Below are 24,004 nucleotides of genomic sequence, written 5' to 3'. Positions count from 1 at the left end.
CAATGTCGTGTAAATGACGTCTGTAATTGATGCACTAGTGATTAATTTCTTCATTCTATTATTTTTAAGCCTTAATAATGTTTTCCTTAATAAGGAGTAGAAGTAAGTCTTTTTGTGGTGAGACCGAGACGCAGTTGAGGTCGAAACTAGGTGAAGCACAAAAAAACCTTCCACACTGATTTAAACACTCTCGAATCCCTTAATTTCCTTTGATCTCCCCCTTTCAACTATCACAAAATTAATAAACAACATTTTTCTCCTGTTCCCACTTATTTTTCGCTTGAGAAACACCAATTCCACGCAATCGCAACTCCTGAAGCGTAACAACCCAAATAAATCAGTTTCCAATACGAAACATTAGCACCGATCTCATTCCCTTCCTCTTTGTGCATCCATCCTCGATATACCGAGCGAGTCGAGTACGCCATTCGATTTCGAGCAAAGCACTCGGTATATCAATTTCCGCGGTCCAGAGATGGAGTTTTTCCCGGCGGAGCAAATTGCCCGTGCGAAATTGTCCCCCGAGCCATCACGGGTCTCGTCCGGGGTCCATCTTGGGTCCCGCCTAATTCCGCGCGTTATTTCCGCAGGAACGGGCGGATACCGAGTGGAAATTCGCCAGGAGCAAGCTCTGGATAAGTTATTTCGAGGAGGGGGGCACGGCGCCGCCGCCATTTAACATCATCCCGACCCCGAAGAGTGTCTGGTACGTGATCCAGTGGATCCGGCGGAAGTTCTGCGGTCATTCCAGGGCGGCCAAAAAGGAGCACATGCGGACGATAAGGGTGAGTGCGGAGAGCCGTCAGTTTTTATCGACAAGGGGTGGCGATAAATCAGCCCGGACAATCCCCTAATTAAATTCGAACTGGTCGTGCATGCGTGCATACATTATCGCCGTTAATAAATCAAGCGGGTGCAGTGGAATAATCGTTTTTTGGTTTCAGCGCAAAGTGAAACAGGCCAGCGAGAGAGATTTCAGATATCAGGTGAGATAATTAGTGCATTATTGTCGAAACTGATTTAGCCACATTGTTGACTTTTCTATAGAGCATTATGAGAAACTTGGTGCGGCGCTACGTGACAGTCGAACAAAGAAAAGCGGAAAATCAGGGAGTTACCGAGGACGACGTGAATGAAATCAAACAGGACATATCAGCGTTTCGCTTTGAACTTATCGAAATACTCAAAAATTCTGGCATGAACACGTCGACGGCGCACAGCGGCATGGGTAATTAACAAAGAAAGCACCCCCTTTCGACGTTTTATCACTTGATTAGGGAGGATCTCGCAAAAAAATATACAAAAAAGCTCTCTCGGTGCTGATTGTGACGCCTGGAGATACGTAATTGAATTGGATTTATTCAGATTTTTTGGTAGGTACTGGCGGGAAGAAGAACCGGCAGAAGGAGAGGCGTCTGATGAAGGGGTTCAACATCGGCCCCCAACCGTCTACGGCCAGCGGGTCTCTGCCCCCGGTGGCGGAGTTCATCGCGTCCCTCCAGCACCACCACGACGGCCACCACCACGACTTCTTCGGGAGCACGCTGTCGGGGATCTTCAACTCGACCCCCCGAAAGCTGCACCAGCACAGCAGCACGGTGTCGTCGTCGCAGGGGAGCATCAACGAAGGGTCGCAAAACAACCACCACGGGCGCGGAATCGGCAGGTAACGCTCTTCGAGCCGGCTAGAATAGACTAGGCAAGCTTATTTTTCTCGTTTGTTCTGTTCACTTCAGCATGGCTATGCTAGACGCTTTGAATGTAAGTGCACCTCAAGGGTTCGACTCCTGCGGTGACAGTTGCCCGTTTTAGGTTTCATTTGAAGCGCAGCCATTCGCACAAGCGGCGCTGGGGGACCTTGATCGAGGCAGCAAAAACTGGAAAAGTTTCCCGTTTGATAGGACGTTCCCGTTCCGAAGATTCAGTCTGCAACAACTGCAGAGAAAGCGGCCGCAACCACTCGCACAGCCACAGCAATAGTCCGGCCTCGGACGACAACGGCTCGGTCCGGTCCTCCGACTCGAACCCGAGCCTGGACGCGCCCCCCGAGCCGGAGCTGCACGGCCTCGCCCACGGCCTAGCCCTCCTCAAGAAGAAACGCAAGAAGTTCTCGGCGTCGCGCAACACCAGCCCCATCGTGCCGGCGCCCGCCAGAGCGGTGGCCAGCGTGAAGAAACCCCCCAAGAAGGTACTCGTAGACCGCGGAGGTGTCCCAATACAACGCGTAACGCTCAAATTGCAGATCCCGCAAGTGCTGAAGAGGGCGTCGAGCGTGCCGACGCGCGTCCCGGAGGTCGCCCTGTTGGGCTCGCGCCACGACAAGGTCCAATCGCAGCAAGACTCGGTCGAGGTGCCGGCCTCGGCCCCGCCCACTCTCACGCCCTCCACCACCGAAGAGAGCGTCGCGGCCGTGGGACAGGGCGGCGCGGTGGGGGCCTCGTCGAGGGAGCCGCTTCTCTACTGCTCGTCCTCCAGCAACCAGGCCACGGGGTCCTCGCAAACCCCCGAAGACGAGTTCAAGGGGAACAATTCGCACTCGCTGCCCAAACTGCCGGGGGTCATACCCCTCAGCGGACACAACGGCCCCACGGGCTGGTTGTAGGTTAGGACTCGAAGGGTCGACTGTTGTCGACTCGCGTACACCAACACAAATGTATTTAATTCGTTAGTTTGTTGACAAATATGTGATAATTATTCGTTACTACATGGTCACTATACGGTAGCCATTTTGATGGACCATTAATGGTTATAAGTAATTCACAGGGTGATGAGGAAATGAATATATCAGATTTCTTTACAGCGTTTCTGTTGGTTCTGATATTTTGACTGCCATTCGCATCTCTTAGAACTCTCCTAAGTAAGCTAGGCTAGTCCTAAATTTAAGGTAAACTAGACGTTATATCACTTCACACTCTCTTAGACTAATTATGAAGATAAATATATACGAGAGGCCTTCAAACATGTTGTAGTCTCATTGTCATTGCCTTAGTCTAGACTAGTCTCTGTTCGGTGTGTAAAACTGAGTATTTTTATAATACTTATTGCTACATTCACTAGTGATGTAAATATAACGACATCTGAAGTATTTTTTAACTCATAGTCTACGGTTAAGTCTAGATATAAGGAAGATATATCCGCCACATCTACCCGAAAACTTAGCTCGATAAGTCTAGGAGTAAGCGCATCTTCTCATTATTTTCCAATTGTGATCATCCTTGATTTGGATTTTTTTACACACAAGGTCATTACACCATAACGTAGGGTCACTAAATAACTGTAAGATTGTTGTTAAATCAAATATATTAATCAAGTTTCGAAAGAATTTTATACAAACCTCCATCTCTACTCTGTCTGTTGTGCAACAACCTAGGTGTACTTGTTCGACAGCATTTTTCCTAGACGTTCAAGATGGACGCTTCCGTAGAGTAGAGCGCTTAGTGTTAACTTTTTTATTATGCGTGTGCAATTGTTTAATAAAAGCTTGAAACCAGTCTGACTTGCATTGAGGGTTGCCTAACCACAAACATGACAGTGACACTGTCACTAAGCTACCAGCAGTACCGCATCTGTCAAGTTTTTATGTTCGTGACCGGGCTAGTTACGTTTTGTTGACGGGCCAAATTATCGATAATGGCGACGGCTGCAGTGGCTGCAGCCTTTGGCAAAAAGGAAGAGGTGTACGGCTTCCAGACTCTCTACCGCGAGTTGGGGTACTACATCTCCCGACTGGAACAATACGAGCGAGGTACTGGCGCAAACCTGGCCCCAACGCACTAACCTTCTCTTTGAAGCTTTGAAATTTTTCGACCAAGCCATCGAAAAGACTCCAAATGACAGGAGAGCCTTGATGGGTCGAGCTTGGGCTCGCTCCAAAGCGTGCAAGTATGAAGGGGCCCTCGACGATATCAGAACCGCACTCAATCTAGATCCTGATGACTTGGTGATGCTCGCCCACAAAGCTCTCAACACTTATTTGAACTGCGAGTTCGAAGACGGACTGGTGCAGAACACGCGACTCATCCCCAAGAGGAAAAAACCGGATTACTTCCAAATGGGGGCGATGCATGTATGGTGGTGTAGTGTGGTTATCAGTACAGACTTTTGCCTTGTAGTGCGCGGATGCCATCGAGAACTGTCTGGGGGAGAGGGCCGGGAGGCCCTTGAGGGACCACTACCTCATCATCCGGAGACTAGCGTGGAAGAAGAACTTCGAAGAGCAAAAACGCTTCCAGCCCAAGTCTAAATACAAGAAGAAAAAGAAGAAGAAGGTGATTCCTGACACGAGGGCCAGTACGGTGAAGGACCCGATTGTGCCGCTCAAATCTGCCAGGAACATTCAGTCTCTAACGTCTGGAATGTTCCCTTCGACCATGTCTTACAACGACGCTGCATTCGAGCAACTGAGCATCCGAGACAGTATTTACTCTGCCAAATCGGAACACAATATCGTTCCGCCTCGTATACAGTTCCCTTACAGACCCCTGCAGAGGTACACCAGCAACATCCAAAACTACATGGCCGAGAAGTATTTGGACACCTTGTACAAGGACAAGTTGTTTTTGAAGAACTTGCCAAAAGAGCCTGGTGTGGCGTGTCCGAACGAAGCAGGCACCGAGAAGATTCTTTTGTTGGCGAAAACTGGTTACAAGACTGTCAAGTACAAACAAGAGCTGTTGCGGGCGAGGAGACCCTTCTATTTCATCAAGTACCAAGAAGCTACTTCTTCGGGGGCTCTGAAGGTGCGCCAAGAGCAACAACTGAACAAGTTGCGAGTGACGGCGAAGAAAGACGCAGATTTGATCGTGGTGAAGATGCGTGAGGCTCTGGAAGAGAAGAACTGGCGTCTGGTGTTGGAGTTAGCTGAGAAGCTGAAGAGTTATTGCGACCTCAAGTCGAAGAAGATTCTTCCGGAGAGAGAGAAGTACATGGATGTGTTGTACGACACGGTGTGTCAAGCGCACTTTGACTTGAAGAGGCTCAACAAAGAGCAGCTCGAGTGGGACCAGGAGAAGAGGATCTACAAGATGTTGGGTCTGCATTTGAGCCGCGAACCTTCGACCGACTCGGTGATAGAACAATTCAAAGGAGTGTTCATCGACTGGAAGTGAGTCCACTCGATTCGTCCCACTTTTGTTGTGACTTGAATGTTTCAGGAAACAAATCAATATTTATGGAGAGCGGCTTCGCAACGCTTCCATTCCCAAAGAGATGTGCTGGTTGTACCACGAACTCAGCAGATTCCATACTGAGCTCAAGCAGTACGAACTGGCCCGAGTGTACGCCAGGAAGTGCATAAACGAGGCCAAACGCATCGAGAACAACCAATGGGTGATCAATTCGTTGCTGCTGGTCATGAGAATCAACATAGCCCAACACAGCAAGAACGACGCCAAATCAGACGCCCTCGAGGCCCTCGAACTGGCCACCACGATGGGCGACAGCGACTTGATCGCGTTCCTCACCAAGGTATGATGTCACAGGCGTTAATCCAAAAGCGCTGATTGGGTTTTTGCAGTGTCGCGAAGTCATCGACAAAGTCGCTTTCGACGAGAAACTGGGCCCGAAAGTGCTGATGCAGCGCGAGCAGAAGATCGTCGAGATGATGGCGGGCGACAAGATGAAGGACGAGGCGGCGCATCTCTTCAGGATGATGTCGGCGATGCCGGCGGCGAGAAGGATGTCGGTCATGCCGGGAATCCGGATCACGGACGACGAGGATGGCGACAAGAAGGCGATGGTAAGGTGGCGGTGGCGTGACGGGTCGGTACTGATTGTTTGCAGGCGTCGAGGAAACAGTCCATCATGCCTGGGGTGCAGAAACCTGCGGAGTTCCAGATGCCCACGGCTGGACCCAAGCAGAAGAAGGGAGCGGGGGCTGCGGCCGGGGCCTCGTCGAAAGGGGTCGGGTTTGTGGAACTCATCAAGTACCACATCGACGACTGAACGGGTTTTCAATAAAAATCAAAGAAAGATTGTTGTTTTATTTGCCTCGGGAGGTAGGAAAAAGAGGATAGATCTTTCATTCCCCCCGAAGAGAGGAGGGCTGCTGAGGCTTTCTAGAGCCTTTTCAGCCACACTGACGGGAAGATTCGGGATGGGTACGGTGAGGATGGGTGCGAGTACCTACCACCTTGGTAGGTACTGCAGAGGTTGATACTGGCCCAGCAATCGCCATATCTGTGATATGAGACATACCACGATGTGATGGTGTGGGGAAACCTCTGAAAAAAACCCACACCTGGTCAGGCGGCACCGGGGTTAGAACCCGGGACGTCGCGAATGTAAAGTGGCGCGCTAGGCGCTTGGCCACAGTACTCGGTCATACAAATAGGCTATGCATGTGCGTATTTTTATTGCAGACGGGTCTGTTGCACATCATGGAATGAAAAGACTGGCGCCACCTGTCGGTACCAGCAGGGGAATTATTGGTCAACAACTTAACAACTTGTTTGCTAAATAATAGGTGGGTCGTTGTTGTTTGCAGACTATTAGGTCAAAATGTGCTTACTTTCTGATGTTCATTCTTCAAATATTTGCCGTGCTCAGGAATTATAGATTTTTAGGAAGGTACAGATAAGATAAATAAATTGATGATGAACTCTCATTAGTTGCGAAACCGTCACCATGTACAAAAGGTGTATTATCAAAGTGGATCTGAAATATCCAACGGTTTTCATTGGAATTTTTCACTTGGTGAGTAAATTTTCTTGTGGTGCAGAATCACTTAACTGTATGTCTAGATATTTTTGATGTTTCGAATCTACGAGATCACCATGGATTTGTACCTTTTGGAGGAGTTGGTCGAACTGAACCAGCTGACCTACATCTTCCTCATAACCCTCCTCCAGTTCGGAATAGTGGTCAGCTTATTCGTAGGAGCTTGCAAGGTAAACCCCCCCCAGTCTCACTTCTCGTCTTAGTCCAATTTTCCAGGGGCAACACGTCTTCCTTCTCCCTTGGCTCTGCTTCACCGCCCCCACCTTCTTCATGGCGACGGCGTACGCCTCTCTGTACGTCTCGACCGGTGACGGCGTGCAAAGCGTCATAAACTTTGTTTTCATCGGTGAGTCAAAACATCTTTGTTTCTTTGATTCAAACCTGCTTGCAGGATTCTTCTGGTGCTCTTGGTACACGGTGTTCAAAAACTACCTGACGTTGAAGAATTCCATCAAATACGCGCCTTTCAAATGCTACAAGTACTCTGCGAATCTCACTGAATTGAACAACGAGTGCGGGGAGAGCCTCTAGCCTGGCAGATCTGAGTCCTCTGGAATCCGCGTGGTCCAGTCCAGGAAGTCCCCCGTGGAGCCGGGTCTTATCTGGTCGTTGTTTAATTTCTGCACGCTTTCGATATCCCCGATAAAGAAAAATGCGCAAATTAATCCGACAAAAAAAGATGTCGCTGAACCGGAACGAAATTGCACGTTCTATTTATGTGTTTAATTCGCTTTATCTTCTGTTTTTGGATTTTTTTCGATACATTTTTATCGCGGCCGTTCTCATTAAATGCGTTGCATCATCGGCGGCGATAGCGCCGTCACCAGGCCTAACCTGGACTCGCAACTGACGCGGCTTCGAGCAAATTCGGCGATTAGCCAATTGGAGCAATTTATTCCGGGTACTGATAGAGTACCGCTTCACGTGCTCGCTTAGGAGGCAGTCGCTGTATCCTTGTCCACGAGTGAAATTCGTCCTTGAACCCTTGCCCCCTCGATCGTCGTCTGAGTGGTACCGTCTACGTTGGGGGGATTTTTCGACCAATTTCGGCACTCAAAGGGTACTTACACTGATCGTCCGGTAAACACGGAGGTCAGTGATGTTTACACTGCAATTATCGCTGTATTTTGTTCTCCTTGACCCTGAACGACCCCTCGATTCTCCGGTTTTGTCTAAAATTGTTCTGCATCGTGTTCTTGACGTGGATCACGGAGCGCACTCGAACCACCGTGGTACTGCATCTGTTCCGGGTCGGGGCGACTCCCGTACCGACATATATACGGTGATTGGACAAAATCGAAATCGACGAGTCGAGGGCACGACCAGGGAAGTCGCGATTTTCGTTTTTCTTTGATGATATTCTTTCGTAATACAAGCCTTTCGAAAAAAAATGTTTGTTTGTTTTTTCATGTTAATTACTGGTTTGTTTTGGTCGTGTTTTCGCCGACTAAATCAATGTTTGTTTATTTTTATGAATATGTGATTTTTATAAATAAATTCCTGCTTACGTCATCTCTGTTGCTCGATGGAAACTCGAAAGAATTCGATAACTGAGGTCCTTCTTTCGTAACGAGTTTTATCGCCCAAGAACGGGTCCCGAATCGGAAAAAAAATACTCATTATGGAAAATTTACATTGTCTATTAATAGTTGGCGCTTACTTTTAATAAATTGTCGCTGTTTGTACTTAATCTGTCTAGGAGTGATAAAAAATGTGTAAAACAAATACAAACGGATCTAGATGTACCCAAAATATTAGAGAAATAAAAAATATTTATGTAAACTATCTGATAAGATACCACCTGCTGTACCTGTGAAATCAATATTAGTAATTTTATCAGTTGGCAGTTGCTATTATGTGAAGTAGGTACCTGCTTTTAGATAAAGAGGACAAGTGCTGGATACAAAAACCTTCAAGGATAAATTGATAAGGTAGAAACTGCCATAAATATGAGAGATCAGCGATCGAAACTATAAAATTTGACCAATCAAATGAAAGTAAGACAAAATAGATCGAGTAAATATAAAAATTCTACGAAATCATAGATTAAGAAAATACCCGAAAACTTAAGAAAACTTTACGTGACATTCTAATGACAATTAATAATCGGTAAAAACATGTACTGATTAGTAATCACCAATATCTAGAAAGATTGTATGAAGGTATTTTACTGATTCATCCCGGGAGGGGCAAAGACAAAAAAATATTACCAAAGAAAGATAAACAAATTAGAGCAAATAATAGATGATTCAGACAATATTAAAACATCTAATGAAAATAGAAAAATAGAACCAAAAAAGAAATAATCGATTTTCTAGAGAAAGTAGTACCGGATAGGTTGATTGTTTCTTGGTGTTTAAATTAATTATTTTTCTGAAGAAGTTTATAAAAAGAAAAACCAACCTTTTCGTAGATGAGTAAAGAGTTTAAGATTCGATTAGAAGTACCAACAACTATCAACCATTTTTGAAAGGAACCACCAGAAAATCTGGAATAAATGAAAGGTTCAGAACAGAGCCAAATTTTTTGGTAAACGTGACTGAAAAGTCAACAATTGCTTATCCAAAGGTCGTCGTTTGATAAAAAGAAATAATAATAATCTACATCGTAATGATAAAGAGACGAAGCGAATCAGAAAGATATGTTGCGAGTAAAAAATTAACATTAGTACCAACTTAATAGCACTTATTTCTGTAGTTCCCGTCTTCTCTTTTTCAACGTTGATCATTTGGTGTCAAGAATAAACATTTCTGTGGAACATTTTGGGAAGTAGTACCACACTGGTCGCTTCTTTCCGAGTGTAATCATTAATGGTGTCTCTTTAATCTTTATAAAAGAAAATTCCACCCGTTTTAGTACATCTCATCCACTTGTCTAAAATGCAGTTCACTTAGAAGTACCAACGAGATTGAAGCTCCTTTTCGGTAGCACCAAAACCTACTTCTTCTATTGGCTGTGGAGTAACATCCAGATCATGTCATCTTGGTACCATCTTCAATATCATCTGGAACTCCTGGAATTAAGAGTAAACGTAAAAGTAATATTGTAAATATCTGGTGGAATGGTCTGAGAAGTAGTACCACATTACTTTTTTCTCTTTGCAAAAGAACGTCCAAACTCTTTTTGCACATCAGTAAAAATTCAATTGGTTGAGAAGTACCAAGAATTGTAAAAACATTTTCGAAAGAAAAAGGTTGTGTGGTCTAAAAACGAAGAATCATTGTGATGGAGGTGTTGTATAATCTTTGTCGCACCAAAATTTTCTACTCCTTCTCCTTTGACGTGTTCCAAAGAAGATTTTGTTCCCTCCTTGGAGATTTCTAGAACTGAAACCAAGCGAAAGACGCTCTAGGTGCAAAACCGGAAGTTATTCCTTGCGACGTTCTTGATAATATTACTTACCTTACCGTCTGTCGTTGTAGGACATTTTCAAAAGCAGATGTAGGTGTGGTACCACGGTAACCGATTCTTGAGCGGTACAAATAGTTGTGAAAGAAAATATGGGTGTCTTGGTATGTTAGGGTGGTGGTGATGGTGTGAATCGAAATGTGTAAAGTGGTGAGGGAGTACCGGAAGAAGGTGGTGTTGAGTTGGAGTCCTTGAGCGGAGAGAACGTTTTTGGAGAGCGTCCGGAGGAGCCCGCAGCAGTAGCTGGGTCCAAAGTTCGGCGATTAGATGCAATCAAAGGGTCCCCAACACGTGCCGCGGTGTCAAAATGTTAATAGATCCACTTGCCGAAACCGCATTGAGTCATCTTCATAAGGCTTCGGTCCATCGAGCGATCGGCATTCGATCGAGAGCCTCTCGTCGGACTTTCAATCGCGATGTGCACGTTATAAGTTTGTCCGAGAGCAGCGCCGTCCAGTTGATTGTAGCCAGTGGTCGACGATACACAAGTGGTGATGTCTGAATCTTCTTCAGCGCGTTCGGTCTGTGATGTCGCCGTCAAAGTGCCGGATGCCTGAACCCAGACCGCTCATCTGGACGAATGTAGGAGTTTCGGGGAAGCTCTCAAGGTAACACCAGACTGGGCAATCGAGCCCCGCCGAGTAAATAACGCTCGGATCGCCGTAATCTAATAAAAAATAACAACAAAATTATCGCCCGCTCTCGCTTGCCATTACAAGTTTAATGGCTTCATTATTTACAAGTAGGTGCATGCGAGAGCAGTATGGATGCGGTACGACCACGCTCACGATGACTTCTCGTTTTCCAGATGGATCTCCAGTGCGTTTTCGTGGTGGTGGTGGCGACCGTCCTCGCCGCTCTGCACACCTGCACCGCCGAAGATGTGGCCACGATCAGGGGCTCGCAGAACAATAAGAAGATATACTGCGGAACTCGACTGTCAGAGACTTTGTCGGCCGTCTGCAAGGGAAACTACAACACGCTCAACAAGAAGTCGGACAGTGAGTACCAACATCCAAACATTTATACATCAATCATCAAATACAGAAGTCTCGATTTGACAACAACCAACAACATTCATTTGTTAATAGTACCTAACCGAAACTTCCTTTCCAGAATTCCAAACCGGACAACGAACAATCTTCAGATTTCTATCTTTTCTTCTGAATTATTTCTTCTCTCCTGTTCTTCTGTAGAATCGTTCGCTCCTGGTTTTCTTCTCACTGTTGAAAGCAAGAGAAATCTTTTCAAAATTTGAATATGATCCATCTATTGCTGTTTCTATTCTTCTAACTTTCTGTTTCATTAAAAGTTGAAATTTCTGTTCTACTTTTCTTTCAAAACATTAAGTAACTTTTTTTTGTTCATTTTATTTGGATTTTCAAGTTTTGCTGTTTTTCGTCTTCTGAGTTCTCTTTTTTCTTTAAAATCAACTTCAAAAACCGTTTTTTTCTCACTATTCGATTTTCATGACCACATGTTCTTCCGTTATCATTTGACATAATGGTTTTCGATTTCCTTCTTTGCAACTGTTGTACTAACAAATGCAAATTATGATTCTTTCTCATCTCTTTCTCATTTTTATAATTTCGAAATTTCCTTGAAATTTTTTAGAAATTTCCTACATCCAGATATTATTTTCTTGTTATTTTTCGAAGACATCATTACCTTTTTGTGCAAATTGCTTTTCTTTCTCATTCCTTTCTGAATTTTCAAATTTCGCTCTTCTTGGTTTTTGCAACAACACTTTTCATTTCCTCCTCCCTCACTCACTTAAAAAAAAGCAGTTATTTTTTCTCAGCTTTTTCTCAGTTTTGCAATCTTGCTGTTATTTTCTTTCTTTGAGAGTTGATTCTTCTTCGTTGCTTGCTGCACGTATCTCCGATTCTTTTCTTCTCACAAACCCTTTTCTTCAGTTATTAAAATACAAATCACGTTTCTTTCTCACCACTTTCTCATTTTTCAAATTTTGCTGCTGTTGTTCTTTTGGGATTTACCACCACTAAACAAACTATCCTTTTCTGTTATTTTAATTTTTGAAATGTTCTATTTAGCTTCAAAAATACTGTCGACTTTCCTTTCTCATCTCCATCTCACTTTTAACTTTTTACAATTCTCCAGTGTTCTTCATCTAACATCCCCACCCTCCTAAAAACTAGTTCCTTCTTTTTCTACTCTCTCCACTTTCCCTTCACTTTTTCTTTCTCATCACGATCTCACTTTTAACATTCTCAGTTTACGAAACAATTGCATTTCATTTAATTTTGTCTAATCTGCCACCCCTCCACTTTCAAAATCCCTTATCAACTCACCACAATTTTCGGACTTTATCCTGTTATTGCATTTGACCTGTTTTGGACCACAATTGCAACAACAAGTCTCCGATTAGTCTCCGAATAATCTCCCACTAACCTCTCACCTGTTGGTGAAAAAACCTTGATTTCTTCGTCATCTCATTTGCAATTTGTTGCAGTTTACTCGTTGTCCAAGTCGAACGTGTGGGGAGGGCGTCACAGCTCGGACAGCTACCGCCCCCTAGACTACCCCTACAGGAGCAAGGCGAGCGCCTCCTCGCTGATCACGACGTTCCGGCAGCGGCGTCGCCGGGGCGTGTTCAACGAGTGCTGCGAGAAACCCTGCTCCCATGAAGAACTGTCGTCGTACTGCGGCAACAGCAAATGATCCCAAAAAAAAAACAAAATTGTGACTTAAAAGTGAACTTGTGATGAAATTGTGATTAGTCGGCAAAAATTTGTGATATAATGTATATTGTAGGGATAGTTAAGAACTGCTTCGTCTCGCTTCTCCATGAAAGTGCACTTAAAAAAAAAATTTGTAGATAGCGCACCAATGCAAGACTGTCTGTCATACCAAGTACGTGTAGAGATTGTCGTTGTTGCGGTATTTATTTAGTGTTGCGACCTTGTGATACTGTATCTACGGATTGTTTGTTGCATAACTCTAGCTACCTAGGCAGAGCGATTAATAAATTATTGAATTTTGATAGTTTGGTGGTTTGTTTTTATTGGGGCACGGATCGGACACGTGTGGCCACGTTCTAGCCTGGTACGAACTGTTATCCCTACGATATCAAAATACCTAAGGTTATCGTAATAGGTACAGTTCATGGCATTTAGAAAAAACTAGTAAATATTTGTAGCTGATAGCTTATCAAATTAAACACATTTTTACTGGTCGTTATTTGACTGTAGCATCCAAAGATTGGTACGTTTCGAGTTTCCTATTAATAGCGGGGCCGGAGCACATCCGCATGGAAAAAGCCGCGGGCCCGGAGGAGGACGCGGAAGAGCCCAGGACGGCCCTGTCCTCCCTGTGCACCACCTACTCCGCATACCGAGCGCCGTCATAAACATTTATAATGAGCACACAGGGTCATTGTTTTCTCATAACGCTGCGCTATTTATAGAGCGAGAAAAAATGACCAGCCATAGCGCCAGACGATTTATTGTTATTAATAATCGTTATAAATAATCCGATGTGCGCACATTCCACTCTCGATAAACACCCCCGGGGGACGGCGAGCCGCAGGTAATTGGGGGCACGTGTGCCGAGGCGCCGCGACCAATTTGTCAATCTAAGCGGCGAGTGGGAGTGCACTAAATTTCTTGATTGTCAATAATTGCATTTCTTAAAATAGATTGGTGGTACTGATTTCGAGTGCATATAGGACGGGGGCGGCGTGGATTTTTCGCGGATTCGGCTGACGAGACCGGGTCCCGCTTCATTGGCCTGATTGATCCATTGCCATTTTAATGACGATAAGTGACTGCTAAGTTGCTACGTTATTAACGTTGACGATTATGTAATTTTTTGTCAGGATGCCATGATGGACCACGAATTTGAAGCGATCTTCTCTTGGAACGCTGTTGCACATCTTTCGCCGAATCCGGGCTAAATTTAGACTCGTTATCTCTGTTGGATTTTTTCCACGACCAAGTGTTAAGTGGGAATTTACAGGGAGGATCCGCAACTGTCCTCGTTTATTTTTGCTTTACCTACTTTTCTTACTCTTTTATTATTAAATTTCAAATAACAAATCACTTTTTCCTGATCTCTTTCTCATTTCTAATATTATCTCACTTGTTTCTTGTTGTTCTTCTTTTGTTGTTTTGTGAAGACATCTTTCATTCATGTATTTTTATAAAACTATAAATTACTTTTCTTTCTCATCCTTTTCTCAATTTACCTCAATTTACAATGTACTTTCTGAAATAATCATTCTTCTTGATCTTGATCTTCCAAATTTCCTACTTCGAGTACTAAACTCCAAAAAAACATACTTTCTCAATTTTGTCTCAGTTTTTAAAGTTTGCTGCCATTTTCTTTCTCATCTCCATCTCATTTTTGAAAATTCGAAATTTCTTTGTAGTTTCTTGAAAATTTTCTCTAGATAAATATTTTTTGATATTTTGTGGACATTGTTTTTTTTTTCTCACTGTCAAATTTTTAATTCGAGATGCAAGTATCTAGTAGCTAAGATATTCAAATTTCTTTTGGACCCCCACATCATTGCACATCTTTAATATTTTTTCTCACCCTTCCCTCATTTTTTAACGTTTGCCACAACGCTCTTCATTTCGCTTTTACTCACTTAAAAGACAATCTTTTTCTCACCTCTTTCTCAGTTTTCAAATTTGGTAACTGTTCTCTGTCCTTGAGATTTACCATTACCAAATATTTGTCTATCTTTAACTTGCTCACTTTATTCTCTCAAAAAGAAGAAATCTTTCTCTTTCTCATTTTTAAAATAATACACAAAATATCTATGGGGATATCTTTGATCTTTGTAGGTATTTCTTTGCAGTTTCTTAAAAATTTTCTCTCCCAGATATTTTTTGTTGTAGTGTTGCGAAGACGTCTTTGATATTTTGTGCACATGATTTTTCTTTCTCATTTTTTAACGTTTGCCACAAAGCTCTTCATTTCAATTTTACTTACTTAAAAAACAATCTTTTTCTCACCTCTTTCTCAGTTTTCAAATTTGATAACTGTTCTCTGGCCTTGAGATTTACCATTACCAAATATTTGTCTATCGTTAACTTACTCACTTTGTTCTCTCAAAAAGAAGAAACCTTTCTCATTCTCATTTTTCAAATAATACATAAAACCTGACCTGACCTGACCTATGGGGATATCATTGATCTTTGTATTTCTTTGCAGTTTTTTTTTAATTTTCTCTGCCAGATATTTTTTGTTGTTGTGTTGCGAAAACGTCTTTGATATTTTGTGCACAATATTTTTCTTTCTCATTTTTTAACGTTTGCCACAAAGCTCTTCATTTTTCTTTTACTCACTTAAAAAACAATCTTTTTCTCACCTCTTTCTCAGTTTTCAAATTTGGTAACTGTTCTCTGTCCTTGAGATTTACCGTTAAGTACCAAATATTTGTCTATTGTTAACTTGCTCACTTTGTTCTCTCAAAAAGACGAAATCTTTCTCTTTCTCATTTTTCAAATAATACACAAAATATCTATGGGGATATATTTGATCTTTGTATTTCTTTGTAGTTTCTTAAAAATTTTCTCTGCCAGATATTTTTTGTTGTTGTGTTGCGAAGACGTCTTTGATATTTTGAGCACATTATTTTTCTTTCTCATTTTTTAATGTTTGCCACAAAGCTCTTCATTTCCCTTTTACTCACTTAAAAAACAATCTTTTTCTCACATCTTTCTCAGTTTTCAAATTTGGTAACTGTTCTCTGTTCTTGAGATTTACCATTATCAAATATTTATCTATCGTTTTATAAAATGGTAACTTGCTCACTTTGTTCTCTCAAAAAGAAGAAATCTTTCTCTTTCTCATGTTTCAAATAATACACAAAATATCTGTGGGGATATCTTTGATCTTTGTTTTTTGTTCTTTGAAACTTCCAATTTCATTTATTAAACTCGAGAATGCCCTTCACCCCTCTTCATTTTTCAAAATTTCCTTAACAATTTTTCCCGTTGTATTTATATGTTTGAAATTTTCTTTCTTCCAACTCTTATACAGAGTTAATAACATCGGAATTTGAAAAGAAGGTGGAAAATGTGAAATCTTGGAACTTTTGCAAAACATTTGAGATTATTCTTCATTCTCCAGGTTTAACTTAAGGTAAAGAAGAAAAAGCCGCTGATTTAGAGTGAAGTTATTTATTTAGCCCAGTGCAAGCACGCCACATTAGGAAATTCTGCTTAGACAAAACTCTTATCTAATATTTATTTGCATAATGTCAACTAAAAATTCAATGTTTAAAAATAGATTTAACAACACAAATAACGTTGTTATCACAATGTGGAGCTTATGATCAGAATCGCATAACGTTTCGCTAGAAAAACACATCCATTATCATATATAGGTCATCTCGCACACGTTTTTATAAAGTAATGACTCTCGATGATATCTTGCTTTTCGAAAATATCCAAATCAGACGACTTCCCAACAACCCTCAAGGTCACTCAGCTATCAAACTGCAACACAATGACAATATAATTGAAAATGCTCGTCAAAATTTTGAAAAAGGAGCCATAGTCTGTCGGAAATGATCCCAAACACCTGAACTCAGGCCTCGTCATCGCCACTTGTCTCGAGAACTGCGTCAAAATCTCGTCTTTGTCTGGACTTCCCCCGTGCAGATTTTGACAGATTGGTACGATCAACTGGGCCTGTTTTTTGGCGGCGCCGCACGAGAAGCACACCAAAGCGGCACAAATCTAAAACAACATCAAAAAACAACACAATTTCTTCAGTACTCACCATGAAATCTGCGCTCCAGATCAAGTTGGTCGCCAACGCGACAACACTAAACTTTGTACGCGCCTCAATGACAAACAACAAGCACAAATAGCTCGACTCGACGACGCTCAACGCGACAATCTTGTCCATTATCATAATTTGGAAGCCGTAGACTTTGTTTATGGAAGCGACGAGGTCGCATAACAAATCGTGACATTTCATACACTTGACAGCTAGAGTCCCACCGTTGGTAGTCCTGACGGCGGCAACAAACGTCCGATTGAGGAGGTCGAAACGTCGCCTGATTGTACACGCAGCCATGTACAGGTGCACCACGAACCAAGTAATCTTGTACTTGAGGACGAAGGTGAAGACGTTGTACTTGTAATGGTGCCAACTGTAGAAAAAACTAGTCGAGTAGACATCGTAAGAGAAGGTGGCAAAGATAACGACGTGCATCGCGATGACAGTTAATTTGTAACTGTAGACACCACTCATGAAGTAGTTTCGAGTGGGTGGCAGCCCTAGAAACTTGTCAATTTTTGACAAATTTTTGTAAAATGTGCGGATGTGGCTCTGGTTGAGCAAGGTCCGGTTGAGAGTGTCGATAATGTCGAAAATGGCCATCAAAAGGGTACCCAAAACGTCCAAAGTGCTGACAGTTACCTTGAAGAAAGGGTACGTGGGAGACATTTTGCCGTAGATTTGCCAAGTCGTCAAAATAACGGTACCGACCATTGCGGACGTTGCGTAGAGTTTTTGCAAATGTGAGGGGTTAGAATTGGGGGATGTTACAGCAGGGGATATTGCGAGAACTTTGTGAACACTCAGTATAAAGATTTCGAAAAATCTGTGCAGCTGCATTGTGAAGAAACGAGCGACTGGACAATCTGGTGAGCGTCACGGAATTAAATTGACCGCCATGTTGTTTGCCAACAACAAATAAATTGTCAAATTAAAATAATCAAATCATTTTGATTTTATTTGTTGGATTTTCGTTTTCCCGGCGCCTCCACCATTCTGATACATTTTACAACAATTATGTGCTCATTTTTTATTTCATTCTGGTTTAATTCAAATTTCCAAAATCCTAACCTCACTCTTTTTCGTCACTGACGTTAGAAATTTGCTTTACATTTATTCTTCTTGAGGAATTATGATGATTTCACAATTCGAGTCCCCCAAATGACGCAGATTTATATTACCAATAGGTATGTAATATCAAAAAGAGTTGAAAAAAAATTTGGACATTTATTTCATAGTGCATAGAAGTAGAGTAATTTTAGGCAGAGATTGTTCACATTGTTCACAGATATTTGTAGGTTGCTTTAAATAGGATGGAGATTATCATCAGAACATTTGTACCCGGTAATGACACCAACTTTTTTCTTCCCACTTGCAAAAAATTCGTATGAAACGCGCGGGACAGCGTCTTCAGAGTGTCGAGTTCCGTCTTTATCGAATTAGATAAATCCTAAATGTGGACGACGACATTTGGAATTCGTACCGAAATACGATACTGCCGAATTATATTTAACCATTTGAACGCACTGTTTTGAACTGGCGGGAGTGAACGATATGAAATGTGTTAAAACTGCAATAAAGTTGTTTTCGTCGATAACGTCAATAAAAAACCTCGATTCGGAAATATGAAGAGTTATCAACCTCGAGGCAACATTACTTAACGGCGATGGACCACAATGCCAAGTAAAACAGGTGATTAAAGCAATTTTTTCGGAATACCGAAATTCCAAGAAATACACAATTGACGTAACTGATTAGTAATCGTTTGAAGGGTACCACAGATAGGGTTGCTATCAGGCGAACAACAACTTCATAAATCAAAATTTTGGATGACTTATCTCGCTTATTTACAAACAGATTCGCAAAACGTAAAAGTGTTCGCACATGTTGGAAAATTGTTCCCGATGAAAACGTCGGAAAATTTGTCTGGAATTCATTTCGTTAATGGACAATGACCTGGAATATTTTATGTGTTTACGTTCAACGAAATAAGCAATCTATAAATTGATATTGATTTTCGTTACTGCATCTAATTAATCAGTTAATCACTTGTTTGTTTAGACTCGATTCCTGTTTACTAATTGTTTATTGAACAGTTAGCAAATTTTATCAAAGTATTAGTCGATTTGTAAAAATTATTTGTTTTAGTTCTCCTTAATTGGCGCAACTACAAAAACCAGTAAACATTTTAATTAAGGCCATTCGCCTGCCAAATGACTCTTAATCGCTTATCACGACAAATAAAATTTTCATTTATTCAGCATTCTATTTTATTTTTCACTCCTTTCTTTCTTTCCTTCGCTGCTTTCCACTTCTTTCACCCTCCTTCCGCATGCTTTGCTTCTTCTTTGCCCTATTTCTTCTCTAATCTCAATTTTGTTTCATTCCCTTCATCTTATCCTCTTGGATTTACGCCTCCTTTCAAGGAGGTAAAAGTTTACTTTGACATCAAGTTTACACTCTTAAACTGTAATACTTTCACTTCAGAATGATTCAATCAAAAAAACCTGTTATTATACAAGTCTTTTAATTTTAAAACTTATGCTTATGCAACACATTTTACACGGTGTATTAAGAGTTGCCTATCTCACATGTTTTCTCGTTTCTTACACGAGCAAAAAATTAAGTGTCCAACTGAAAAACGATGATGAGATAATCAACGACACGCCCGATGATGTTAAAAAACGACTTGCGACATATTGGAAACCCCAAGGGACAACAAAACTGTGGCTTTACTTGACTCATCTGACTGGAAAACTGTTGCAAGACTCGCCTGATTTGCGTCTTAGGTTTCGTTCTTCTGATGAGATTGCGAGAGAGAAGAAGGACTGATTGGGCCTTCTTGTTCGCCTCATCACAAGAGAACAGAATTAAGACACCATAAATCTACAAAATAGACGGGTTCGTGGGTGCTGGGTAGGGTTCACAACTTACCAAAAACACTGTGGTCCATAAGACGTTATTAAGTACGCACATGGGGTGAAAAATTATTGCCAAGCCGGACAACAATAAGTAGCAGTAGTAAGTGGTGTACACCACGTAAAAGGTTATCATCTTCTCCATGATTAAGATTTGCCAACCGTAAACGCGACCAACTGTCTCCATCGCCTCGAACAAGACGTAGTAACATTTGAGACAATTTGTAGCGTCAGCTTCTACTAGGATTTCACTCTCGGAGTTAGAAATGCGTACGAGATTGTTGATTTTGTTGCAAAGCAGAACAAATCTGTCGGCGATCGTGTTGGCTAAGTCGTAGACTCGTAGAACGATCAGGAGGTTATAAAACATGAGGAACAAATTCACCAAGTTGTACTTCTGTTGGTCAAAAGTGAAATAAATGGTTTTGGAGTAGTAGTCGCAGCCGAAACTGAGAAGCGTCACTAGATAAGTCAAAGTCTTGATCAGTTTGCGAATATTGTTTGCGTCTGGAGTGTCCAAAAGAATGTCAGTTTCGCGCAATGCAGGGAGAAGGAAAGTGTCGTGGTGGCGGTGCAAAAGGTACTTGGAGAGAGAGTTTACGAGACAAATTGACATCACCAAAGCCGAAGCTATGACGTCGATGATGGCGTTGGGTAAAGGTATGACCTTGTAGATGAAACGAATTTTGCCCAAAACCTGCCAAATGTACATCAGCACCAAAGCAAACAACCAGATTAGGACGCAGATTTGGTGGCAGAGAGGTGGAAGAGCCATGAAGATACCAAAAACTGGTACTAAACTGTTGATAAGTCAACAGAACCATAATTTATGTAAGTGGGTGGGATCGATATGTAAGTGGGTGGCATCGATTTAACAAAATAAGGTCATCACTTTGCTTCTTTCTTAATTCTGTGGTGACCAATACATTGTAAACATTTTTGGAGAAGTATTTATTGATCAAATTGAAACACAATAATCAAAGAGTTGAAAACATTGCCGACGATATTGCAGAACAATTTGCGATCGATTGGGAGTCCCAAGGGACAGCAAATCTCCGGTTTGCCTTGACCAATCTGTCTGCAGAATTCTTCCAAAATTTTTCTGACCTGGCTGTCTGGCTTCGTCCTTGCAGCCAAATTCTGAGAGAGCAGAAGCACCGCCTGGGCGCTCTTGTTGGTGTCGTCGCACGAAAACACGATCAAGTAGCCATGAAGCTGCAAAAGAATCTTGTACCAAGAGTGTTTGGAGATGTTGCGCAAAGTACAAAGCATCCTGCGGCCCACAAGATGTTGACGATGACAAAAAGCCATATGGTCATCGTGTGGAACAGCAAGTAAATGTAGTACATGGTGTAGACCAAGTGCAAGACGATCATTTTTTCAATCAAGAGGATTTGCCAACCGTACAGTTGGCTAACCGTGTCCATGGTCTTGCAGAGTGTGTAGTAACATTTCAGAAGATTTCCAGCTTGGACGACCATAAGTGCATCGTTGTGTACATCTACAAGAGTGTTGATTTTTTGGTGCAGTAGAAGAAATCTGTTGGTGATCGCGTTGGCTAAATCGTAAAAGCGCAAAGTGATGGTGAAGCTGATATAGGTGTAGAACAAATGCACTAGATTGTATTTGTGTTGGGAAAAACCGAAAACCCGGGTCTTGATACTTGCATCACATCCAAATGTGACAATTATCATGACGTAAGTTAACGTTTTGACCCATTTCTGCTTCTTCTTCTTGTATGGAGTACCCAGAACGGGGTCAGTCTTCTGCAAGGTGGCAAAAAAAGAAGTGTTTTGGTGGTGGTAGAGAAACCCTGTGATGATTGGGTTTAGGAGGCAGATCGCCAACAGCAAACTCGTTCTGAGGATGTCGATGATGAGGATAGGTAAAGGAATCTGTTTGTAGTAGGTATGTATTTTACCATAATTGTGCCACGTGCACATCAAAATCAGTGCAAGTAATTGTGCTAGGATGAGAATTTTGTGAAGAGTAGGCGATAGAGATCTGGAGGTCTTCCAGAAAAACATTTCGAAGAGTTGACGCGAATGCTCTAAAATTACAAGATAAATTATTTATATAGGTCATATCGATTCTACTGGAAGTAATTTTTTTAGTAGTGACATACGTGTAGGTGGAGGCGATTGATTGATAATAGAGCTTGACGAGTAGATCTGAGAAGCAATTTGTAAATTGTGTACTTAGGCTTGATAAATATACGAGTGGGTAAATTAAGAAATTGAAAATATTTTGGTGCTAGAACAGAAGACTTGACTCGACAATTCTGATTTGATACACTTCCACACAATCAAATGTCCAACTGGAAGACGATGATCAGATAGTTGACAGCATCTCTCAAGATGTTGAAGAAAGCTTTGCGATCAATCGGCAGACCCAAAGGGCAACGAATTAGTGTGTTTTCTTGGTTGATACGACCACAGAAAAGCTCCAAAGCTTGGCTGATCTTGGTCTGGTGTCGAGTATAGCGCACCAGATTTTGACACGACAGCAGTACCGATTGTGCCGTCTTGTTAGCTTCGCCACACGAGAAGAAAACTAAAATTCCACATACCTAAAAAATATCTAATGTCCAAGCTTTGCTGCAAACTTACAATCAAAAGTGTCGCCCAAAGAGTACTGCTGAGTACTACTGCAACTTGACTCAACTGCACACCAATCAACTGAGAGCAGTAATAAATCGTCCCGACAGTGTACACGACGATTAGTTTGTAGGTGAGAAAAATTTGCCAACCATAGATTTGGCTAAAAACTTGTATGGACTCGGCCAAGACGTCGTAACATTTAACGCATTCTGCGATTTGAAAAACTAAACTGTCACTCGATCGCAGTGATTTCTCCATTTTCTGAGGGAGCAGCACTAATCTTTTCCTAATTGCATCGGTTGCGTCATAAACACACAAAACGAGCAATACAACTCTAATCATTAGGTAAAGTATCATTACGTCGTACTTGAAAGAGGCAAAACCGAAAACGGAGAAGTTGGCGTAAAGGTGACAAGCGAATGTGACAAAAGATACGGAATAAGTTAGAAGCTTGACTGTTTTTGGTTTGTTGTTGTGACTTGCGAAAGCTAGGAAGTTTGCAGTTTCGTTTAGAGAGGTGCGAAGAAGAGACACCTTGTGGCGATAAAAAAAATGTTCGAAAAGACAGTTTAGAATTGATATTGCAGCCACTAGAATGGCGCCAAGAGTGTCGATAATGGCGTTGGTAAACGATATTTTTCTATAGAAGACGACGTTTCTACCGATGATGAGCCAGATGTTCATCGATGTTATTGCAAGAAGGACAGTTGTAGAATAAATTTGTAACAAAAGAGAAGACAGCGCCATCACTTTGAACTCACGTTGGGACTGTCTTCGCATTCACTTTATTACTAGAGTGGTGTTTTTAATAGTGTATTGGCCACAAGTTATTGATCAGATAATTTTATTACATTTACTTAAATAAAGTCTGTTTTTTTTATAATCAATTGTCAAAGTGTTGTCAGGTTGGCAGAAAATTCGAAACAGTGAATTTTATAAATCACGTTTGAAACATTGACTTTTGAAATTGTCACCGATTGTCACATTTCACAATTTAAATTTAAATTAAACACGTGTCTCACCATATATGGGGTGATTCAAAATGATTGTGGCCAAGTATGGCAACTATGTACGAAAATTTATGTGGCAACTGTGTGGGTAAGGTAGAGTTGATATTTCTTTGACAGTTCATAGTCGCGCAATTTTGAAAACTGTCAAATCAATGTATAATGATATCAAAAAAATCAAATGCACGCTTATGAAATGTCATACAAATGACAACTTTACCTCATCCACACAGTTGCCACATAAATTTTCGTACATACTTGGCCACAATCATTTTGAATCACCCAATATGTCTCACACTCATAAACATATGCAACATAACCTCAATAATGATCTAGGGTGAAATTGAGATAGAACTGGACCAAATGTCAATGATTTTTAATATACCTACAGTTTGGTCTGTGTATTTTGACACTGACAATTAATTATTAAAAAAACGGACTATAAAGTCCATTCAAAAATCAAAAAACCACCAACGTCGCATTTTCCTCGATAATTACTATCGGCAACGCTGTTTAGTGTAAAATTTGGTGAGAATTGTAATTTTGAGATTAAGTGTTTATTAAATGTCTTGTTTTTCTGGGCATGTTTAAGGAA

At 41.6% G+C, this 24,004-nt stretch overlaps 6 protein-coding genes across 14 annotated transcripts in view; 4 read left to right on the top strand and 2 right to left on the bottom strand.

The window, feature by feature from the left end:
• Trpgamma (Transient receptor potential cation channel gamma) overlaps positions 1 to 3,491 on the top strand; it is a 69,862-nt gene extending 66,371 nt beyond the window's left edge. For 6 of the 7 annotated variants that reach the window (XM_069051251.1, XM_069051252.1, XM_069051253.1 and 3 more), the window contains 6 exons: positions 591 to 785; positions 945 to 986; positions 1,048 to 1,228; positions 1,378 to 1,666; positions 1,813 to 2,188; positions 2,243 to 3,491. In XM_069051251.1, the coding sequence (XP_068907352.1) occupies positions 591 to 785; positions 945 to 986; positions 1,048 to 1,228; positions 1,378 to 1,666; positions 1,813 to 2,188; positions 2,243 to 2,602 (1,443 nt within the window). In that variant the 3' untranslated portion in view covers positions 2,603 to 3,491. Of the gene's footprint in view, positions 1 to 590; positions 786 to 944; positions 987 to 1,047; positions 1,229 to 1,377; positions 1,667 to 1,736; positions 1,762 to 1,812; positions 2,189 to 2,242 lie in introns of those variants that run through there. The other variant, XM_069051254.1, reaches the window with a different exon arrangement.
• A 122-nt stretch (positions 3,492 to 3,613) lies between these two features.
• LOC138133373 (outer dynein arm-docking complex subunit 4-like) lies at positions 3,614 to 6,391 on the top strand. Of its 2 annotated transcripts, XM_069051266.1 has the most exons (6): positions 3,614 to 3,745; positions 3,792 to 4,066; positions 4,113 to 5,104; positions 5,154 to 5,466; positions 5,516 to 5,737; positions 5,782 to 5,972. In XM_069051266.1, exons 1-6 carry the CDS (start codon positions 3,631 to 3,633, stop codon positions 5,941 to 5,943), a joined length of 2,079 nt encoding a protein of 692 aa, XP_068907367.1. In that variant the 5' UTR covers positions 3,614 to 3,630; the 3' UTR covers positions 5,944 to 5,972. The 2 variants fall into 2 exon arrangements, with proteins under 2 accessions (XP_068907367.1, XP_068907366.1); XM_069051265.1 differs by having other exon boundaries at positions 5,516 to 6,391.
• Positions 6,392 to 6,536: 145 nt separating this feature from the next.
• Positions 6,537 to 8,499, top strand: LOC138133391 (uncharacterized). Its single transcript, XM_069051300.1, has 4 exons — positions 6,537 to 6,693; positions 6,741 to 6,887; positions 6,934 to 7,063; positions 7,109 to 8,499. The coding sequence occupies exons 1-4, from the start codon at positions 6,625 to 6,627 to the stop codon at positions 7,246 to 7,248; spliced, it is 486 nt and encodes a 161-aa protein (XP_068907401.1). The 5' UTR covers positions 6,537 to 6,624; the 3' UTR covers positions 7,249 to 8,499.
• Positions 8,500 to 10,508: 2,009 nt separating this feature from the next.
• On the top strand, positions 10,509 to 13,131 carry LOC138133393 (LIRP-like). The gene is made up of 3 exons (XM_069051301.1): positions 10,509 to 10,733; positions 10,934 to 11,126; positions 12,599 to 13,131. The coding sequence occupies exons 2-3, from the start codon at positions 10,934 to 10,936 to the stop codon at positions 12,805 to 12,807; spliced, it is 402 nt and encodes a 133-aa protein (XP_068907402.1). The 5' UTR covers positions 10,509 to 10,733; the 3' UTR covers positions 12,808 to 13,131.
• A 3,130-nt stretch (positions 13,132 to 16,261) lies between these two features.
• LOC138133627 (gustatory and pheromone receptor 39a-like) lies at positions 16,262 to 18,006 on the bottom strand. 2 transcript variants are annotated; one of them, XR_011160450.1, is made up of 3 exons: positions 16,882 to 18,006; positions 16,417 to 16,838; positions 16,262 to 16,361 (listed from the first exon to the last, which is right to left on the bottom strand). XR_011160450.1 is itself a non-coding variant. In XM_069051551.1 (2 exons), the coding sequence occupies exons 1-2, from the start codon at positions 17,722 to 17,724 to the stop codon at positions 16,584 to 16,586; spliced, it is 1,098 nt and encodes a 365-aa protein (XP_068907652.1). In that variant the 5' UTR covers positions 17,725 to 18,006; the 3' UTR covers positions 16,262 to 16,583. The 2 variants fall into 2 exon arrangements, 1 of the variants encoding a protein (XP_068907652.1); XM_069051551.1 differs by having other exon boundaries at positions 16,262 to 16,838.
• A 1,500-nt stretch (positions 18,007 to 19,506) lies between these two features.
• On the bottom strand, positions 19,507 to 21,229 carry LOC138133107 (uncharacterized). The gene is made up of 5 exons (XM_069050911.1): positions 21,068 to 21,229; positions 20,910 to 21,017; positions 19,819 to 20,499; positions 19,621 to 19,770; positions 19,507 to 19,518 (listed from the first exon to the last, which is right to left on the bottom strand). The coding sequence occupies exons 1-5, from the start codon at positions 21,227 to 21,229 to the stop codon at positions 19,507 to 19,509; spliced, it is 1,113 nt and encodes a 370-aa protein (XP_068907012.1).
• Between the last annotated feature and the right edge of the window lie 2,775 nt (positions 21,230 to 24,004).

The sequence above is a fragment of the Tenebrio molitor genome, chromosome 6, assembly GCF_963966145.1.
Source record: "Tenebrio molitor chromosome 6, icTenMoli1.1, whole genome shotgun sequence".
NCBI classification, from domain to species: Eukaryota; Metazoa; Arthropoda; class Insecta; order Coleoptera; family Tenebrionidae; genus Tenebrio; species Tenebrio molitor.
This window is presented reverse-complemented; position numbering and strand designations above follow the sequence as displayed.